Raw genomic sequence first — 18984 nt, 5'->3', positions numbered from 1 at the left:
TGAAACATAAAGAGCACTGTCTGGAAGTACCAGGACGGCTGAGGGACAACAGTATTGTGCTGTGAGCATTAGTTACCACAAACAAATTATGAAATTAAGGCTTAAAATGTGATTATGGTAAAATGTCAAATTACACCTGAAGGTTATTGTAACTAACGCAGACGAATGGCAAAGTCAACCTTGGAAACATACTATATCATGTGTGAAGTGCATTGTAAAATGTAATTGCTGACTGTTGAGTGTGTGTGTGTGTGTGTGTGTGTGTGTGTGTGTGTGTGTGTGTGTGTGTGTGTGTGTGTGTGTGTGTGTGTGTGTGTGTGTGTGTGTCAGGTTCCTGGCACTTCCTATGACAGCCAGGGATGGGAAAGCGGATGGGTAAATTAAAAGGTAGCTGAAGCTCACCACGCTGTGCAGGTTTACCTGCTAAACTAAAGCCGGAGTGGTGCAGGTTCCTCACAGGCTGCTTGGTGGGGGAGGTACGGGCAGACGCTGAGGGGGTACCGCCACGAGACATGGGCGAGAATTCAGACACAGGACCGTCATACATGCCCCTGGGCACTGCCCGCAGGACTGCCAACTGAGAGAGAGGGAGACAGGGGTGATAAAGGGAGAGAGAGGGAGAGAGAAGGAGAAATATGGAGAAAGAAAGAAAAGAGAAAGAGAGAGAGAGTTGATTGTTTATGTTGGTAACTTTATAACAGTTCTCCATGACAATGCTTGTTTAGAATTAGATTCATGGGGAGGTTTGTAGAATGCTTTGTGCCAATGCATATTTCACCCACTGTTTTCCTAAGGAAAGCACTTCCAGATTTACTGACAGACTCCGTTCTTATTGGACATGCTGTCTTAGTCATGTGACTAAGGAATCCCTGGAAGCTGAGCTAGGAGCATCAGAAAATACTTACTGCCACCAAGATCAACATTTTAATTAATACATAGGTCTCACCAAAGAAACATCTCTATAGTCTGGGAAAAAAGAGAATGATGGCAGAATTGGAGGGTAGCCGTTTCAAGTTGAACACAACTCATTTAATATAACCCACTTGTGTTGAAATATCCACTTAAAATAGCACACTGTTGTTCCTGTTGAGTATCCACCAACACCAGCAATATGAGCATGGACACATCATATCCCTTCAAAACTATTACACATGGCTACAACAGGCTGGCAGTCAGTTGTTTCAGTATGTAACCCACAGCCAACAGCCGAAGCCCCTGACATGAATCCTCAAGTTTGACATAACATTTATCTCCCACACATCCCACCCCTTCCTCCCAACCCCCACCCCCACCTCTCATTCCCCATCCCCTCCTTCCAACCCCCATCCCCCATCCCCTCCTTCCAACCCCCATCCCCCATCCCCTCGCTCCAACCTCCATTCCCCATCCCCTCCTTCCATCCCCCCATCCCCTCCTTCCATTCCCCATCCCCTCCTTCCATCCCCCCATCCCCTCCTTCCATCCCCCATCCCCTCTTTCCATCCCCCATCCCCTCGCTCCAACCTCCATTCCCCATCCCCTCCTTCCATCCCCCCATCCCCTCGCTCCAACCTCCATTCCCCATCCCCTCCTTCCATCCCCCCATCCCCTCCTTCCATTCCCCATCCCCTCCTTCCATCCCCCCATCCCCTCCTTCCATCCCCATCCCCTCTTTCCATCCCCCATCCCCTCGCTCCAACCTCCATTCCGCATCCCCTCCTTCCATCCCCCATCCCCTCGCTCCAACCTCCATTCCCCATCCCCTCCTTCCAACCCCCATTCCCCATCCCCTCACTCCAACCCCTATTCTCCATCACCTACATCACATGTCTGTCTTCCTCCTGGATATGATCAGATCACCCATAGAGGTAGTTAGGACACCATTACAGCCTTTTCTTGCAATTCCCATCTGCATTACACACCCTGTTAGCTATATTTATCTTTTGCCTTCCATGACAGACAGACAGACAGACAGACAGTGCCACTGCCACCAGAGAGGACAGATGCCCTTTGTGTACAGTTCAGTAGGTGTGATAAACAGCTAAGGAATCTGAATGTAATCTGCCTCCATTGAACATACTTTGGATTACCATTCAGGTATGTAATGTACATTGAGATTGATGGTAAATCTGATTATGCGTGGCATGGGCTGAGCCACAGCAGTGTGCATTAGTGTAAAGCTAAGCCATCTTTAATGGAAAGCTGCAGTGACATCGTTCATGTTTGTGGGTGCTGGATGGCTCATCTCAGCTCTGCATCAGATTAGTGCTGATTAATCCCTAACCACTGAGAAAACACTTCTAGATGTCCCCAACTCACTGACCTTTTATTATTTTGTATTATTTGTTTTGTCATTTAGCAGACGCTCTTATCCAGAGCGACTTACAGAAGCAATTAAGATTAAGTGCCTTGCTCAAGGGCACATTGAAAGATTTTTCATCTAGTCGCCTCTTGGAATCGAACGAGCAACCTTTCGGTTACGGGCCGAACGCTCGTAACTGCTAGACTTACCTTCCGCCTCACAGACCTCACAGCCCTTGGCTCAGTGTCACATACTAACGCTGTCCCGTGACATACCAGCACTGTCCCGTGACATACTAACGCTGTCCCGTGACATACCAACGCTGTCCCGTGACATACCAACGCTGTCCCGTGACATACCAACGCTGTCCCGTGACATACTAACGCTGTCCCGTGACATACCAGCGCTGTCCCGTGACATACTAACGCTGTCCCGTGACATACTAACGCTGTCCCGTGACATACTAACGCTGTCCGGTGACATACTAACGCTCTCCCGTGACATACTAACGCTGTCCCGTGACATACTAACGCTGTCCCGTGACATACTAACACTGTCCCGTGACATACTAACACTGTCCGGTGACATACTAACGCTGTCCGGTGACATACTAACGCTGTCCTGTGACATACTAACGCTGTCCGGTGACATACTAACGCTGTCCCGTGACATACTAACGCTGTCCCGTGACATACTAACGCTGTCCCGTGACATACCAACGCTGTCCCGTGACATACCAGCGCTGTCCCGTGACATACCAGCGCTGTCCCGTGACATACCAGCGCTGTCCCGTGACATACCAGCGCTGTCCCGTGACATACCAACGCTGTCCCGTGACATACTAACGCTGTCCCGTGACATACTAACGCTGTCCGGTGACATACTAACGCTGTCCGGTGACATACTAACGCTGTCCCGTGACATACTAACGCTGTCCGGTGACATACTAACGCTGTCCCGTGACATACTAACGCTGTCCCGTGACATACTAACGCTGTCCCGTGACATACTAACGCTGTCCGGTGACATACTAACGCTGTCCGGTGACATACTAACGTTGTCCGGTGACATACTAACGCTGTCCCGTGACATACTAACGCTGTCCGGTGACATACTAACGCTGTCCTGTGACATACTAACGCTGTCCCGTGACATACTAACGCTGTCCGGTGACATACTAACGCTGTCCGGTGACATACTAACGCTGTCCCGTGACATACTAACGCTGTCCCGTGACATACTAACACTGTCCGGTGACATACTAACGCTGTCCTGAGACATACTAACACTGTCCGGTGACATACTAACGCTGTCCTGTGACATACTAACGCTGTCCGGTGACATACTAACGCTGTCCGGTGACATACTAATGCTGTCCGGTGACATACTAACGCTGTCCCGTGACAAAACAACTCATATAAAACGTATTCTAAGACAGAACTGAAGCGTTAGGAATACAATATGTTCATTGGAAATACTTTTATATTGTTACATAATTGTATAAAAGGGAGACAGTCACTCAGAGTCCAGAGACAGTTACTCAGATGTTGACTAGACAGTAAGGTGAGAGAGGCGAGCATCTTTCACCTGCTTCCTGGCCTTGACGCGCTTGTAAGCAAAGTCCGGGAAGGGGGTGCAGGGGATGAAGCGGCCGACCCCGGAGGTGGCGTGCAGGTTCCCATCCTCCAGCACCAGCTTCCCCTGGCAGATCACCACCGAGGGGGCACCACGGAGCTCCATGCCCTCAAACACATTGTACTCAGCAGCCTGGAATACACACAAGCATAGACATGACTACAGGCACACGTGCACACACAGAGTCAAACACACACAAACACACACATACAAACACACACAGAGTCAAACACACACAAAGTCAAACACATACAAACACACACAGAGTCAAACCAACACAGCATCAAACACACACAGAGTCAAACACACACAGTCAAACACACGCAGAGTCAAACACACACACAGTCAAACACACGCAGAGTCAAACACACGCAGAGTTAAACACACAGTCAAACACACGCAGAGTCAAACACACAGTCAAACACACACACAGTCAAACACACGCAGAGTCAAACACACAGTCAAACACACGCAGAGTCAAACACACAGTCAAACACACGCAGTCAAACACATGCAGAGTCAAACACACACAGAGTCAAACACACGCAGAGTCAAATACACACAGTCAAACACGTTATACATTAAAGCTGAAATATGTAACTTTTGACCCCACCATATGCACATAAAATTGTGAGTTATATATCTATCATTCTCATTGAAAGAAGGCAAGTCTAAGAAGCAGTACACACTAGATGTACAAAAGTATGTGGACACCCCTTCAAATTAGTGGATTCGGCTATTTCAGCCACACCCGTTGTTGACAGGTGTATAAAATCGAGCACAAATGCAATCTCCATAGACAAACATTGGCAGAAGAATGGCCTTACTGATGAGCTCAGTGACTTTCAAACTGGCACCATCATAGGATGTCACCTTTCCAACAAGTCAGGTCATAAAATGTCTGCCCTGCTAGAGCTGTCAACTGTAAGTGCTGTTATTGTGAAGTGGAAACGTATAGGAGCAACAATGGCTCAGCCGCAAAGTGATCGGTGTGGAAGAACTTTACTGTCCTGCACAGAGCCCTGACCTCAACCTCATCGAACACCTTTGGGATGAATTGGAACGCTGACTGCGAGCCAGGCCTAATCGCCCAACATCAGTGCCCAACCTCACTAATACTCTTGTGGCTGAATGGAAGCAAGTCCCCAAAGCAATGTTCCAACATCTAGTGGAAAGCCTTCCCAGAAGAGTGGGACCAAGTCCATATTAATGCCCATGGGTTTGGAATGAGATGTTCGGCGATCAGGTCATCTGGTGTATCGGTTCAATGTGTGTTTGGGTTTTGAACACTAGCTTCCAACAGCTGAAAATACAATATTTGTAGTTCTGGAAAATACTTTTCACAGCGGTTTAAATGGTACAATGATTCACTACACTATACTTTCTTTTTTTGTCACATAAACTGAAATTAGGTGAACTGTTATAATTTTAGCAACCAGGAAATGCCAGATTTCTGCATAGTGCATCTTTAACTGGATATTGTATGTCTTGGTCAGTGATGCTAGGCCAACAAAAGAGAGGAGAATGACAAATAACTAAATTACAAAAACAAAAACTCTAGATTTGACAAGCCTACTTTTCCCCGTTGCACCCCAGTACAGTCTGTTATGCTGTCGTTACTTACTGTAGAGATTCACAAGCACAATCCAGTTATACAAACGATGAGCAGCTGAAGGAACTTTCAAGTGCTCAAAACTCTCTCTCAAGTGGAGGAAATGACAGTACAGCGATGCAGAAGCAACCAGCTCCCATGTAGACGCAACTATTTCCAGCAGTCTTGACAGTCACTCGTCTGACACAAATGGCGTCGGGGAGTTTACATGAGTTTACATCGGTGTGTCTTTGTGGACTCAGAGGGTCAAGTATGGAAAAAATAAACAGTAAAGGGTCTCTGAAACACATGACCTCACGCACCAAAGACTGTCTGTGATTTACATTATGAGCTGACACACTAATTCAGATGAAGAGCCGGCTAATTCCACTAAAGTACATCATATTTGGACATATTGCTCTTAAAACGGGTCTGATGAGAGGCCATTCTGTGTGTTGTAGTGAGACGTAAAGCTTATTGAGGCAGAACTAAGTAGAGTCATGGGACACACAGGCCCAGTTTGGCTGTGGGGACAGAGGAAAAGAGGAGGCGGGTTGGCGGGCGGCTTGGTAGGCAGGCAGGCCGTCTCTGTAGAGATGAGACCATGGTTCTGCCTTAATTAACAACATGTGTGGGAGAAGAGAGATAAATAACCCTCCTCCTCCACCTCCTCCAGTCGGCCTGTTTCTCATACGCCTCCATTTGGCATTAAAAGACAAACAGCTGCCATTGCACAGCTGGGGCTAATGATGCCAAGCATCACTCTCTCTCCTTCTCTCTCTCTCTTTAGCACTTTCTCTCCCTCTTTCTCTTGCACTGTCTCTCCTCTCTTTCTCTAGCACTTCCTCTTTCTCTTGCACTGTCTCTTCTCTCTCTAACACATTCTATTCCTCTAGCACTCTCTCCCTCTCTACCACTTTATCTTTCTCTATCTCTAGGCCTCTCTCTCTCTCCCACTTTCTTCCTACTCTCTTTCACTCTCGCTGGTCGTCTCTGATCCATTCCCCCTCTCTCTATTCTCCTGCCACTAAACTCTCATATTCTGTCTATCATTCTGTCTCTCTCTACATATTTTTTTGCAATCTGTTGCCCCCTCTCTTCTATGGTTTGTGTGTTCCTATGCACACGGCCCTGCTGTTTTTCCAGATTCAGGCCAGGACAGGACCAGAAGAGGCTGGTGGGAAGAGCTATAAGAAGGGGCTCATTGTAAAGACAGGAATGGAATTAATGGAATGGTACAGCAAACATATGGAAACCACATGTTTAACTCCATTCCATTGATTCCATTCCAGCCATTACCATGAGCCAGTCCTCCTATAGCTTCTCCCACCAGCCTCCTCTCGACTGGACATAAGGCTCCACGTCTGCCAAGTATGATGTCACGGCCAGGTTCTATGTGCAACAACATATACAAAGCTAACCAGATCAAACATTTCAGATAAGGGGATACTTGTATTTACTACAGAGGGAGGGATACACAGATAGAAGGTTGTAAAGCACTGAACTACTGTGCCCAATAGATCACTGTAGCCATCATTAACATGGACAGGAGCCACTGTTCTTAAGCTCTGTGTTCTTATGTGCTTGTTTTGTTGTCTGGAGGGGCTATAAGCAGGAAACGAGAAGGTGACTTCATTATGTAAAAACCTTGGGTCTCCACGTATGGAAAAGTCATTGAAAACTTGTCCAATCTTTTTCCAGCTCTTTCTTTCTCTCCCTCTCTTTGTCGTTCTATATCTCTCTCTGTGTTTCTGTCTTTCCACACCTCTTCATCGTACTATTCTGCTTTTCTCTGAGGCCTCTCTGTCTCTCTCTCTCCCTCGTTCTCTGCGCCTGCAGCAGGAAGTTCAGAATGCTTGATTTCCTGAACGGACACTTCCTCTGTTTAACCCTGCACTGTAGTGTACGCTCTGGGCTCCTGTGCGCAGGGAGTCTACAGGGACTTCATTTCCCTTCTGAGAAACTGAAAGGTCACTGGAACTTTATTCACCCCGAGCCTTTGACCTCTTACCGAGTTGTGCGTCTTGGCGGTGATGGTGCGGACAGCATCTGAGTCCCAAATGACCAGGTCAGCATCGGAGCCCACAGCTATCCGTCCCTTACGGGGGTACAGGTTTAGGATCTTGGCGGCGTTGGTGCTCGTCACAGCAACGAACATGTTCTCGTCCATCTTGCCAGTGGTCTGAGTGAGCAGGAAAAAAAGGTGACTTGTGAAAATGCTATAATGATGAGGTGCTAAACAAAGAGGCTTTTACAGCTGACTGGTGGGTGAGGGGACTCTTCTAGTCAAACGCAAGAACACGCACACACACACACACACACATGCACACACACACATGCACACACACACACGCATGCACACACACATACATGCACTCACACACACGCACGCACACACACACACACACACACACGCACGCACGCACGCACACACACACACACACACACACACACACACACATACACACACACACATGCACACACACACACACACACACATACACACACACACACACACACACACACATGCACACACACACGCACACACACACGCACGCACGCACGCACACACATACACACACACACACACATACACACACACATACACACACACATGCACACACACACACACACACCCTGTCAATGCTAGAGCTGAGACCGCGTGTTTTTTGTCTTAAGGCACACCAGTGTGAATAATTCTAAGGCAAAGCTGCACCACAACTCTTCATTCATAACACAGCTGTCAAGAAAACCCAAGTCTGAGTTCAAGAGCAAGAACAAGAATTAGGAGGAAAAAAAAGATACACACTGTTTTATTCTGTAAGCTGGGTGAACAGCTTGGGGGACAGACCCAGAGATAGACAGAGATCTATACTGTTTTAGTCTGTAAGCAGGGTGAAAGGCTAGGGGGATAGATCCAGAGATATATCACTAAACCTAACTACCAGGATGTATTAGGGAAGAGGAGAGAGGAGGAGCTGCAGTGAATTGTGGAGAATGTGCAGCATAAACTGGAGGAAGTGGAGTACTCAGAGTAGCTAAGAGGGTTCAGAGGGAGCAATGTAAAGAGAGGGTTAGTGAGGGCTAGCGAAGCTGAGGAAATAAGGACATGAAAGAAAGAAACAGAATAGTCCCAGTTGGTATTAAATAGAATGTTGTGGCCCCGCCCACCTTGACTCACAGCAAAAAGTTGACCTTTTCTTAAATAATGTTCTTGTTGTCTGCTTGTTTTACTCAATTACAAAACTATATATAAGAAAAGTACAACATGTCTAAAGATTACTTTCAACATTGCCTGCTCCAGAGTGTTCTCACTACTTAGAAAAACATAATATAGTAGGGATTCCCTCATGTCTCTTTTCATGAGCACCGTGAGTGAGTGGTAGTTAGCTACCAACCTGAACATTAAGCTAGCCAAGACCAGCAACACAAACAAACAGACTATATAGCTACAAGTAGTGAGTGGACTAACAAACGGACTATACTAAACAAGTTAAATGTCTTACCTGTGATGAAATGTTTCCACACATATAACTACATGTAACCATCTTGGACACTAGGTCCCCACCATTTAAGTAGAACACAAAATCGTCAACAAAGTTGTCTGTTTTACACTGGGGGTCAAGGGGAAAGAATGTTTGTTTTCCCCAATTTGTGGGCGTGGTCGTGGGGAATTCATTATTATGACATGAATACCGACTCAGAGTATGCATCCTAAATAGCACCCTATTCCCTATATAGTACACTACTTTTGACCAGAGCCATATGGGCCCATGTCAAAATTTGTGCACTATAAAGGGAATAGAGTGCTATTTTGGACACAACCAAAGAAAGAGAGAGAGACATATGCCATGCAGACAGGTGTCCACCCATCCATCCTCACCACAGCCTTCTCCCAGATGAGGGACATCCTCTCCTCCACTCCGTTCACACCCTCAGGGATCTGAGTGAAGTCATCCTTCCCTATGGCCTTCTGGGCCACGCTGAAGGTGCAGTGGGCACTGCCAGTCACATTCAGGTCACCACTGAGAGAGAGAGAGAGAGAGAGAGAGAGAGAGAGAGAGAGAGAGAGAGAGAGAGAGAGAGAGAAAAGAGAGAGAGAGAGAAAAGAGAGAGAGAGAGAAAAGAGAGAGAGAGACAGAGAGTAACAACTTAGCCATGGCTTTGCAGCTGAAACATGATAGAACAGTAGTAAGAAATGTGTTGAGATGCAGTATGTTGTACATCGCACACAACAGTGGCTTTCAGCAGCAGATTCAATTATTAAACACTCTTCCACAGTACCTCTTCCACAGGTACTGCTTCAGACCTGAAATAATTCCTTAACTTCATAGCTGTGATCTACGATCCCTTAAGGCGGCAGGGTAGCCAGGGTAGCCAAGTGAGGGCGGCAGGGTAGCCAGGGTAGCCAAGTGAGGGCGGCAGGGTAACCTAGTGGTTAGAGCGTTGGACTAGTAACCGGAAGGTTGCAAGTGCAAACCCCCGAGCTGACAAGGTACAAATCTGTCGTTCTGCCCCTGAACAGGCAGTTAACCCACTGTTCCTAGGCTGTCATTGAAAATAAGAATTTGTTCTTAACTGACTTGCCTGGTTAAATAAAGGTAAAATAAAAAAGGCACACGTGTCAAACTCATTCCATGGAGGGCCGAGTGCCTGCAGGTTTTGCTCCTCCCTTGAACATGACTGATGAATTATGATAAGTAAGGAACTCCCCTCACCTGGTTGTCTAGGCTTCATTTAAGGGGAAAAAACTACAACCTACAGACACTCAGCCCTCAAACTGGGAAATGTTTATTCCATACAGAAAAGCAGAAAAAGCTCACATACAGCTGGAATAGCTCAGACAACACAGCAGAGCTGCGACTAAAGTAGATTGATTACTCTGAGTCAAGTTCCAAGGTCTCCTCTCACCTGTTATAGCTGTCTTCCCTTTCTTACAGAGTACTTTCCTAACAGACAAACACACCAACTCCTGCAACCATATGTGTCTATTGATGTGTATAGTGTATATTGATGTGTACAGTGTATATTGATGTGTATAGTGTATATTGATGTGTACAGTGTATATCGATGTGTATAGTGTATATTGAAGTGTTTAGTGTATATTGATGTGTACAGTGTATATAGATGTGTATATTGATGTGTATACTGATGTGTATACGGTATATTGATGTGTATAGTGTATATTGAAGTGTCTATTGATGTGTATAGTGTATATTGATGTGTATCGTGTATATTGATGTGTATAGTGTATATTGAAGTGTCTATTGATGTGTATAGTGTATATTGATGTGTATAGTGTCTATTGATGTGTATAGTGTATATTGAAGTGTCTATTGATGTGTATAGTGTATATTGATGTGTATAGTGTATATTGAAGTGTATTGTGTATATTGATGTGTATAGTGTATATAGACGTGTATAGTGTATATTGATGTGTATCGTGTATATTGATGTGTATTTTGATATCTATTGATGTGTATATTGACGCCCCCCCCTTGGGTTGTGCCGTGGCGGAGATCTTTGTGGGCTATACTCAGCCTTGTCTCAGGATGGTAAGTTGGTGGTTGAAGATATCCCTCTAGTGGTGTGGGGGCTGTGCTTTGGCAAAGTGGGTGGGGTTATATCCTTCCTGTTTGGCCCTGTCCGGGGGTGTCCTCGGATGGGGCCACAGTGTCTCCTGACCCCTCCTGTCTCAGCCTCCAGTATTTATGCTGCAGTAGTTTATGTGTCGGGGGGCTGGGGTCAGTTTGTTATATCTGGAGTACTTCTCCTGTCCTATTCGGTGTCCTGTGTGAATCTAAGTGTGCGTTCTCTAATTCTCTCCTTCTCTCTTTCTTTCTCTCTCTCGGAGGACCTGAGCCCTAGGACCATGCCCCAGGACTACCTGACATGATGACTCCTTGCTGTCCCCAGTCCACCTGGCCATGCTGCTGCTTCAGTTTCAACTTCCACCTGACTGTGCTGCTGCTCCAGTTTCAACTGTTCTGCCTTATTATTATTCGACCATGCTGGTCATTTATGAACATTTGAACATCTTGGCCATGTTCTGTTATAATCTCCACCCGGCACAGCCAGAAGAGGACTGGCCACCCCACATAGCCTGGTTCCTCTCTAGGTTTCTTCCTAGGTATTGGCCTTTCTAGGGAGTTTTTCCTAGCCACCGTGCTTCTACACCTGCATTGCTTGCTGTTTGGGGTTTTAGGCTGGGTTTCTGTACAGCACTTTGAGATATCAGCTGATGTACAAAGGGCTATATAAATAAATTTGATTTGATTTGATTTGATGTATATATTGATGTGTATAGTGTATATTGATGTGTATAGTGTATATTGATGTGTATAGTGTATATTGATGTGTCTATTGATGTGTATAGTGTATATTGATGTGTATAGTGCATATTGATGTGTATAGTGCATATTGATGTGTATAGTGTATAATTATGTGTATAGTGTATATTGAAGTGTTTAGTGTATATTGATGTGTACAGTGTATATAGATGTGTATATTGATGTGTATACTGATGTGTATACGGTATATTGATGTGTATAGTGTATATTGATGTGTCTATTGATGTGTATAGTGTATATTGAAGTGTCTATTGATGTGTATAGTGTATATTGATGTGTATCGTGTATATTGATGTGTATAGTGTATATTGAAGTGTATTGTGTCTATTGATGTGTATAGTGTATATTGATGTGTCTATTGATGTGTATAGTGTATATTGATGTGTTTAGTGTATATTGATGTGTATAGTGTATATTGATGTGTATATTGTCTATTGATGTGTATAGTGTATATTGATGTGTATAGTGTATATTGATGTGTATAGTGTATAATGATGTGTATAGTGTATATTGATGTGTATAGTGTATATTGATGTGTATATTGTCTATTGATGTGTATAGTGTATATTGATGTGTATAGTGTATAATGATGTGTATAGTGTATATTGATGTGTATAGTGTATATTGATGTGTCTATTGATGTGTATAGTGTATATTGATGTGTCTATTGATGTGTATAGTGTATATTGATGTGTATAGTGTATATTGATGTGTATAGTGCATATTGATGTGTATAGTGCATATTGATGTGTATAGTGTATAATTATGTGTATAGTGTATATTGATGTGTCTATTGATGTGTATAGTGTATATTGATGTGTATAGTGTATATTGATGTGTATAGTGTATATTGATGTGTATATTGTCTATTGATGTGTATAGTGTATATTGATGTGTATAGTGTATATTGATGTGTATAGTGTATATTGATGTGTATAGTGTCTATTGATGTGTATAGTGTATATTGATGTGTATAGTATATATTGATGTGTATAGTGTATATTGATGTGTATTGATCTATTAAAGAGACTTTGGTCTCAGCATAAAGGTTGAATAAATAATAAATCCATCATGAGGTTAGAAGCGCCTCCAGAAGCCTATCAGTCTGTGATGCAGCGAGGACATGCTAGGTCAGTGGAGTGTCATACAGTCAAGAGAGGGAGCTCTTTACCTGGCCAGTAATGTGTTCAGGTAGTCTGGGGTGGTGGGGTCCGGGCTGAGGGGGGGTGATGTCACAAAGGAGGCAGCCTTGGCCCAGTTCTTGCTCCAATAGTGTGTCCCGTCAGTCCCAAGGCTGGCCGTGATTGGCTCGCCGAACACAACGTTACCTGGGAAAAAGATGTTATCACCCAGGGTGAGACTACATTAAATCAACTCACCTCATGCTGCTAAAAATGTACTCACTCCTTAGCTTGCTAGGTTTATTCCGGGTCAATGCCAGTAGCAAATGTACAATGTCCAGTATCCTGGCACATGTTTTATTTGGTGCTGGCACTGACCCTGTAAACATGTATAGCTTTTACATTCTCCAGTTTTTTTCTTCCTTTCTTATTTCTCCTGGTTTAAAAAAAATAGTATTTTGATATTGAATATTGCACTGTTGGGAAGGGCTTGCAAGTTAAGCATTCACTGGGGCGGCAGCGTAGCCTAGTGGTTAGAGCGTTGGACTAGTAACCGGAAGGTTGCAAGTTCAAACCCTCGAGCTGACAAGGTACAAATCTGTCATTCTACCCCTGAACAGGCAGTTAACCCACTGTTCCTAGGCCGTCATTGAAAATAAGAATTTGTTCTTAACTGACTTTCCTAGTAAAATAAAGGTAAAATATATATATATTTTTTAAATTAAAGCTTGAAACATAAGAACTAAAGGGAGAATCTAACGGAACTAAACGGTCAGGTGATCCAGCAGTTTGTAGGAAAGATTGGATGGTCTCTTAACATTGCCTCATGTTTAACTTTCCTGTTGCTATTTGCAAGTCTCTTTCCCTCTCTGGGCTTTGACATGACGAATCGGATGTCAGCGCTGAGGAACGGGACCAGCCAGTGATGAAAACAAGGCCTCTTGGGAGCACCGAGTGACCCTTACATGCTTCCTACATGAGGACATGCATCTTTCCCTGCCTCTCTTTTTCTTCTCAGTTCATAAAGTGTATATGTTTCTCTCCATCACGTACAAGAGGCCTACTCCCTCTCCCTGCTCTGCCGTGGGCTCCTGATGAATGGCAGAGACAGGTTTTCTGACAGTTTGCTACGGTGAGCCCCGGGTGATAAATTAGAGATGAATCTCAAAACGGGCCTTCTTGTATCCGGTGTGTCTACCAGACCAGACCTATAGTGTAAATCTAGGGTGTGAACCAAGACACTAGGATCAGCACATAAGGGCATAGGTGCATTCTAATCCTCTTACAGAACAGAAGAGTTTAGGAGGCAGCGGCGAAGTTGCACTAAGAGGTGACAACTACCTCCAAGGGACATGCGGGTAAGGGCCGTTTTGAGATGAATCTCTAACTTATCACCCGGGGGTAAGGACAGCTCTCGTGTTCTGATATGAAAGGTAGATTATCTTCTTGCGATGCATTCATTGTGACTAACAAATATGTAAGTTAGGTGCCTTCTTGATACAGTAATTAAATCCCAATCACAGCCACACTGGAAACCCGGGAACCTTTTTTCCTGGCCTGTGAGATGATGTCGGCAGCACTCTTGCTCATGACCCTGGTCACATACAGGGGACAGTTGGTCTGGCTGGCAATGGTGATGGCGCGGAACACAGCCTCTGCCTCCAGCTAGGGAATCGACAGATAGACAGCAACACACACACGCAGACAGACAGACAGACAGACAGACAAAGACAGACAGAACAATCAATTAGTCTCTGAACAGATTAAACTAACCCTGGACTGGCAATGTCTACTACTGCCAGGTTACCTAGTGGTTAGAGCGTTGGGCTAGTGAATGAAAGGTTGCTGGATTAAATCCCAGAGCTGACAAATTAAAAATATGTCATTCTGCCCCTGAGCAAGGCAGTTAACCCACTGTTCCCCGGGTGCCGAAGACGTGGATGTTGATTATGGCAGCACCCCGCACCTCTCTGATTCAGAGGGGTTGGGTTAAATGCAGAAGACACATTTCAGTTGAATGCATTCAGTTGTACAATTGACAACGTATCTCCACTTCAATCCATTTTGAATGGCTGTCAATCAGCACAATGAAATTAAGTTGATCCTCCTCTGTAAATTCCAATGTGCAAAAGCTGCCACACTCGACTTGGCCATTTCCATCAGTGTAGCGTTGCCGGGTTTGGCAGGTTCCTCACTGACATACAAATGACACATTGTTTACTTTGTTTTCCAGGTCTTTAGCTAGCCCTGGCCACCACACCTGGTTTACTTTGTTTTCCAGGTCTTTAGCTAGCCCTGGCCACCACACATGGTTTACTTTGTTTTCCAGGTCTTTAGCTAGCCCTGGCCACCACACATGGTTTACTTTGTTTTCCAGGTCTTTAGCTAGCCCTGGCCACCACACATGGTTCACTTTGTTTTCCAGGTCTTTAGCTAGCCCTGGCCACCACACATGGTTTACTTTGTTTTCCAGGTCTTTAGCTAGCCCTGGACACCACACATGGTTTACTTTGTTTTCCAGGTCTTTAGCTAGCCCTGGCCACCACACATGGTTTACTTTGTTTTCCAGGTCTTTAGCTAGCCCTGGCCACCATACATGGTTTTGTGCCAGGGCCTTCTTGCGGCACAATCCAGGATGACCCTCATGCAGGTTGTTGAGTAACCTCGCTTTTCTATGGGTATGATTACTCTGCAACCCCAGAGTAGACAGCCTTTGTCAGTGGATAGCTGCAGTCTTCTGGTGAAGTATCCCTATAGCTCCTATCTTTCTACATAGCTTGGCCAGTCATGCAGTGTGAAATCCAACACTTTGAACAACACGGTGTCTCTCTTTGTCCCCATGACAATGTCTGTGGCTTGAAGTGGTATGTCGTCCCACGCTGAAAAGACTAGAAGACATTACCATCCGTTTCCGGTGCCTCCATTCCGTCCAGTGGTAGCCAGGATAATGTGTCAGCATTTAAGTGATCGGCTGAGCAGTGGTATTCAATGTCATAACGGTAGGCTGATAGAATGGTGGCATTCTTGAGGTTGACAGAGTAGGCTGTCTTCGATCCGAAGATGGACAGGAATGGTTTGTGATCTGGAAATAAAAAGTACATCTACGGCCATAAAGATACTTGTCAAATTTCTTAACTCCAAAGATCAGAGCCAACCCTTATTTCTCTATCTGCTCCTAGTTTTCCCACTAGAACTGAGGGTTCAGGAGGCAAATGCTATGGGTCTTTTAGTCCCCGTTCTCAAAAACATGTGAAATCACTGCTCCAACCCCTTACAACGAGGCATCACAAGAATAAGGGTCTCTTGGTGTCGTAGTGCACCAAACACTGACTGTCCAACATCCGCTTACTTTTGTGGAAGACATCTTTGCTCAGTTTTTTCCATTGCCACTGTTTGTAGCAGCTCGTAGAAGGGCTTCAGTACGGTAGACTTGTTTGCCAGGAAACAGCCATAGTAGTTCAACAGGGCTAGAAAATATCTGGGTTATGTGATAATGTTAAGACATGCAGCCTCCAAAATGGCTGAGACTTTCTTTTCTGTGGCCTAGGTACTCCACGATGTAACTTGGTGATTATGTTCTCCCCCTCCAGTCTTGTCAGCTCTTTTTCCACCTTTTCTCGTAAAGGAGTAAGGAACAGGGCGTGGCTTGTGAAACTTTGGGTTGGCCTCTGGTTTCATCTTGATGTCCGTTTTGAACTCCTAGAACAAGCCTAAACCCTCTTTGAAAACCTTGTTGAGGAACAGTGGCTTTTTTCCCATTCACTTGGAAAATACTCTCCCAGTCTAACCGGATGTGTTTTAACCGGTTTCTCCATGGTACTGCTCATTAGTTGCCTTTGGCGACCACTAGTGGTAGCTTTCCGCATTGCATCGTGTACTGCACTGGTACTGTGAGTCTGCTGAGCAGTGGTATTGCATTTGTGTTTTCTCCAGTGGGATGTGTTCTAAAGCCTACATGCTCTCTGAGATGATGGTGACTGTAGTTCCTGTGTCTACTTGCATTTCAGCTGGTGTATTTTTCAGTTTCACTTCAAGAACAATTCCTTGAGTAGTGTCAGTCGCTCTGAACACTGAAAACAGTTCCATGTCATCATCTGCATTGTCTCCTGTCTAATTGCTTTCTGTGATTATCTTTGCTTCGTTGCTATTTTTAGCTTTCCTGCACACTTGCGCTACTAGTCCTAGTTCTGAGCACTCGTATCTACAGTCCTGAGAATTGTGTTTCTCTACACAACAGTAGCATTTTCGCTCGGTGCCCATTTCTCCCTACCACTTTTGCAAAAGGGGGACATAAACAGCCATGCTTTCCCTCTCATTCTGATCACGTTGGCGTAAACATAATCTTTCCTCTATCATCAAAGGCTGCGGCCTATAGTGAGTGCTCAGTGCCTCGGTAACCTCATCATCAGTCTAACCTAACCTCAGTCTTTATCACTCAGTTTGTTAGGGGCTACCAAGCTTTTCAACAATCCATAGGCCCTCCTACCAATGACTGACTTTCCTCTGCAATATCATTAGTCCTCCAGAGTGCCAGTCACTCATCAAAATCCTCCTTTATATCGACAGACATGTGTCCAATGAGTGCCATGATGATGTTAGGCTAGCTGGTTAGCCAAGACATTGGTAGTTGGTGAAACTGAGAAAAAGTATTTATACCTCACTGGGTTCACATCAACACTTCTCATCGCCACTGTAATATCCTGTGGTGTACTCTTTGTAAGGTTATGGCTATGACTTATGGCTATGACTTATGGCTATGACTTATGGCTATGACTTATGGCTGTGACTTATGGATGTGACTTATGGCTGTGATTTATGGATGTGACTTATGGCTATGACTTATGGCTATGACTTATGGTTATGACAACCCATCCGGGGCCGTCCCGAGCACCCCACCCGGGGCCGTCCCGAGCACCCCACCCGGGGCCGTCCCGAGCAACCCATCCGGGGCCGTCCTGGGCACCCCAACTGCAAAATTCAGCTGAGACACACACACACAGAGACACACGCACAAACCCACAGAGAAAGAGAGAGAGAGAGAGAGAGAGAGAGAGAGAGAGACACACACACACACACAACCTTATTATGTAGAGAGCCTCACCTCCTCTGGCCTGCTCAGCACGTGTCCCTCTGGTCCAGTGATGCCCATCTCCAGCATGCGTGCCTGCTCCTGTGACAGACAGACAGAGGGACCATGTTCACACTAATTCACCCCCAACTCTGACACACATACACACACACACACACACACACACACATAAACACACACCAGCACTCCAAAAAGAAAGAAGCATTGAACCCTGCATCAATAACACGCTGCATTGAGAGATTCCCGGGCTGGGAGAGAGTGATGAGTTAACTGATGTAGGGCTGATATAGAGGTTTAGTTAGTGCTATTCACCCTCATATTCACCCTCACTTTCACCCTCATATTCACCCTGGAAAGCTTTGGGGTATCGTTGGGACATGATACTATGTTGTGGGTTAAAAGCTGGGGCCCAGACAGCAAGGAAGCCTCTTTACTGTCCTGCCAGACAGATCCCAGACACCCTAAGTCTCTGAGGGAGTCCAGACCAGCTATTAAGGCCCACCCAGCTCCCTCCCAGGACTCTACAGTCATAACACAGACTAACATAAACTGCATCCACACATTACTGTCAGTGTGACTCCTGCAATAGCCACTCTCACCACTCACCCTTCCCTTCTGACAGAGTCTACATAGGGGTCAGTTTAGTCTGGGGGAACAGCACAATGTATGGGGCTGCACTGTGATAAAGGTCAAAGGTTAAACTAGGGAGGAGAGAGGAGGGGGTGGGTGGTTGTTGTGACAGGTGAGTTACCTCGGCGATGATCTCTCCATTCTCAGCATGGACCTGCACAATGCCACCCATCTCTCCCAGGAAGGTAAAGATCTCATACAGCTGTAGAAACATGAATAGAACTTACAACAAACATGACTAGAAATTAGAACAAACATGATTAGAAATTAGAACAAACATGAATAGA

At 45.2% G+C, this 18984-nt stretch overlaps 1 protein-coding gene across 8 annotated transcripts in view; it reads right to left on the bottom strand.

The window, feature by feature from the left end:
- The window catches only part of LOC109872893 (dihydropyrimidinase-related protein 3), a 50089-nt gene that overhangs the window by 4093 nt on the left and 27012 nt on the right, over nucleotides 1-18984 (bottom strand). For 4 of the 8 annotated variants that reach the window (XM_031807977.1, XM_031807983.1, XM_031807984.1 and 1 more), the window contains exons 6-13: nucleotides 18819-18899; nucleotides 18080-18148; nucleotides 14523-14643; nucleotides 13029-13185; nucleotides 9391-9532; nucleotides 7519-7689; nucleotides 3869-4048; nucleotides 421-577 (exon numbers count right to left, since the gene is read on the bottom strand). In XM_031807977.1, coding sequence (XP_031663837.1) covers nucleotides 421-577; nucleotides 3869-4048; nucleotides 7519-7689; nucleotides 9391-9532; nucleotides 13029-13185; nucleotides 14523-14643; nucleotides 18080-18148; nucleotides 18819-18899 — 1078 coding nt within the window. Of the gene's footprint in view, nucleotides 1-402; nucleotides 578-3868; nucleotides 4049-7518; nucleotides 7690-9390; nucleotides 9533-13028; nucleotides 13186-14522; nucleotides 14644-18079; nucleotides 18149-18818; nucleotides 18900-18984 lie in introns of all 8 variants that reach the window. The other 4 variants (XM_031807976.1, XM_031807979.1, XM_031807981.1 and 1 more) reach the window with 1 other exon arrangement.

Source organism: Oncorhynchus kisutch, linkage group LG28 (genome assembly GCF_002021735.2).
Source record: "Oncorhynchus kisutch isolate 150728-3 linkage group LG28, Okis_V2, whole genome shotgun sequence".
NCBI lineage: Eukaryota > Metazoa > Chordata > Actinopteri > Salmoniformes > Salmonidae > Oncorhynchus > Oncorhynchus kisutch.
The sequence above is the reverse complement of the archived record's forward strand: the minus strand, read 5'-3'. Positions and strand labels throughout refer to the sequence as shown.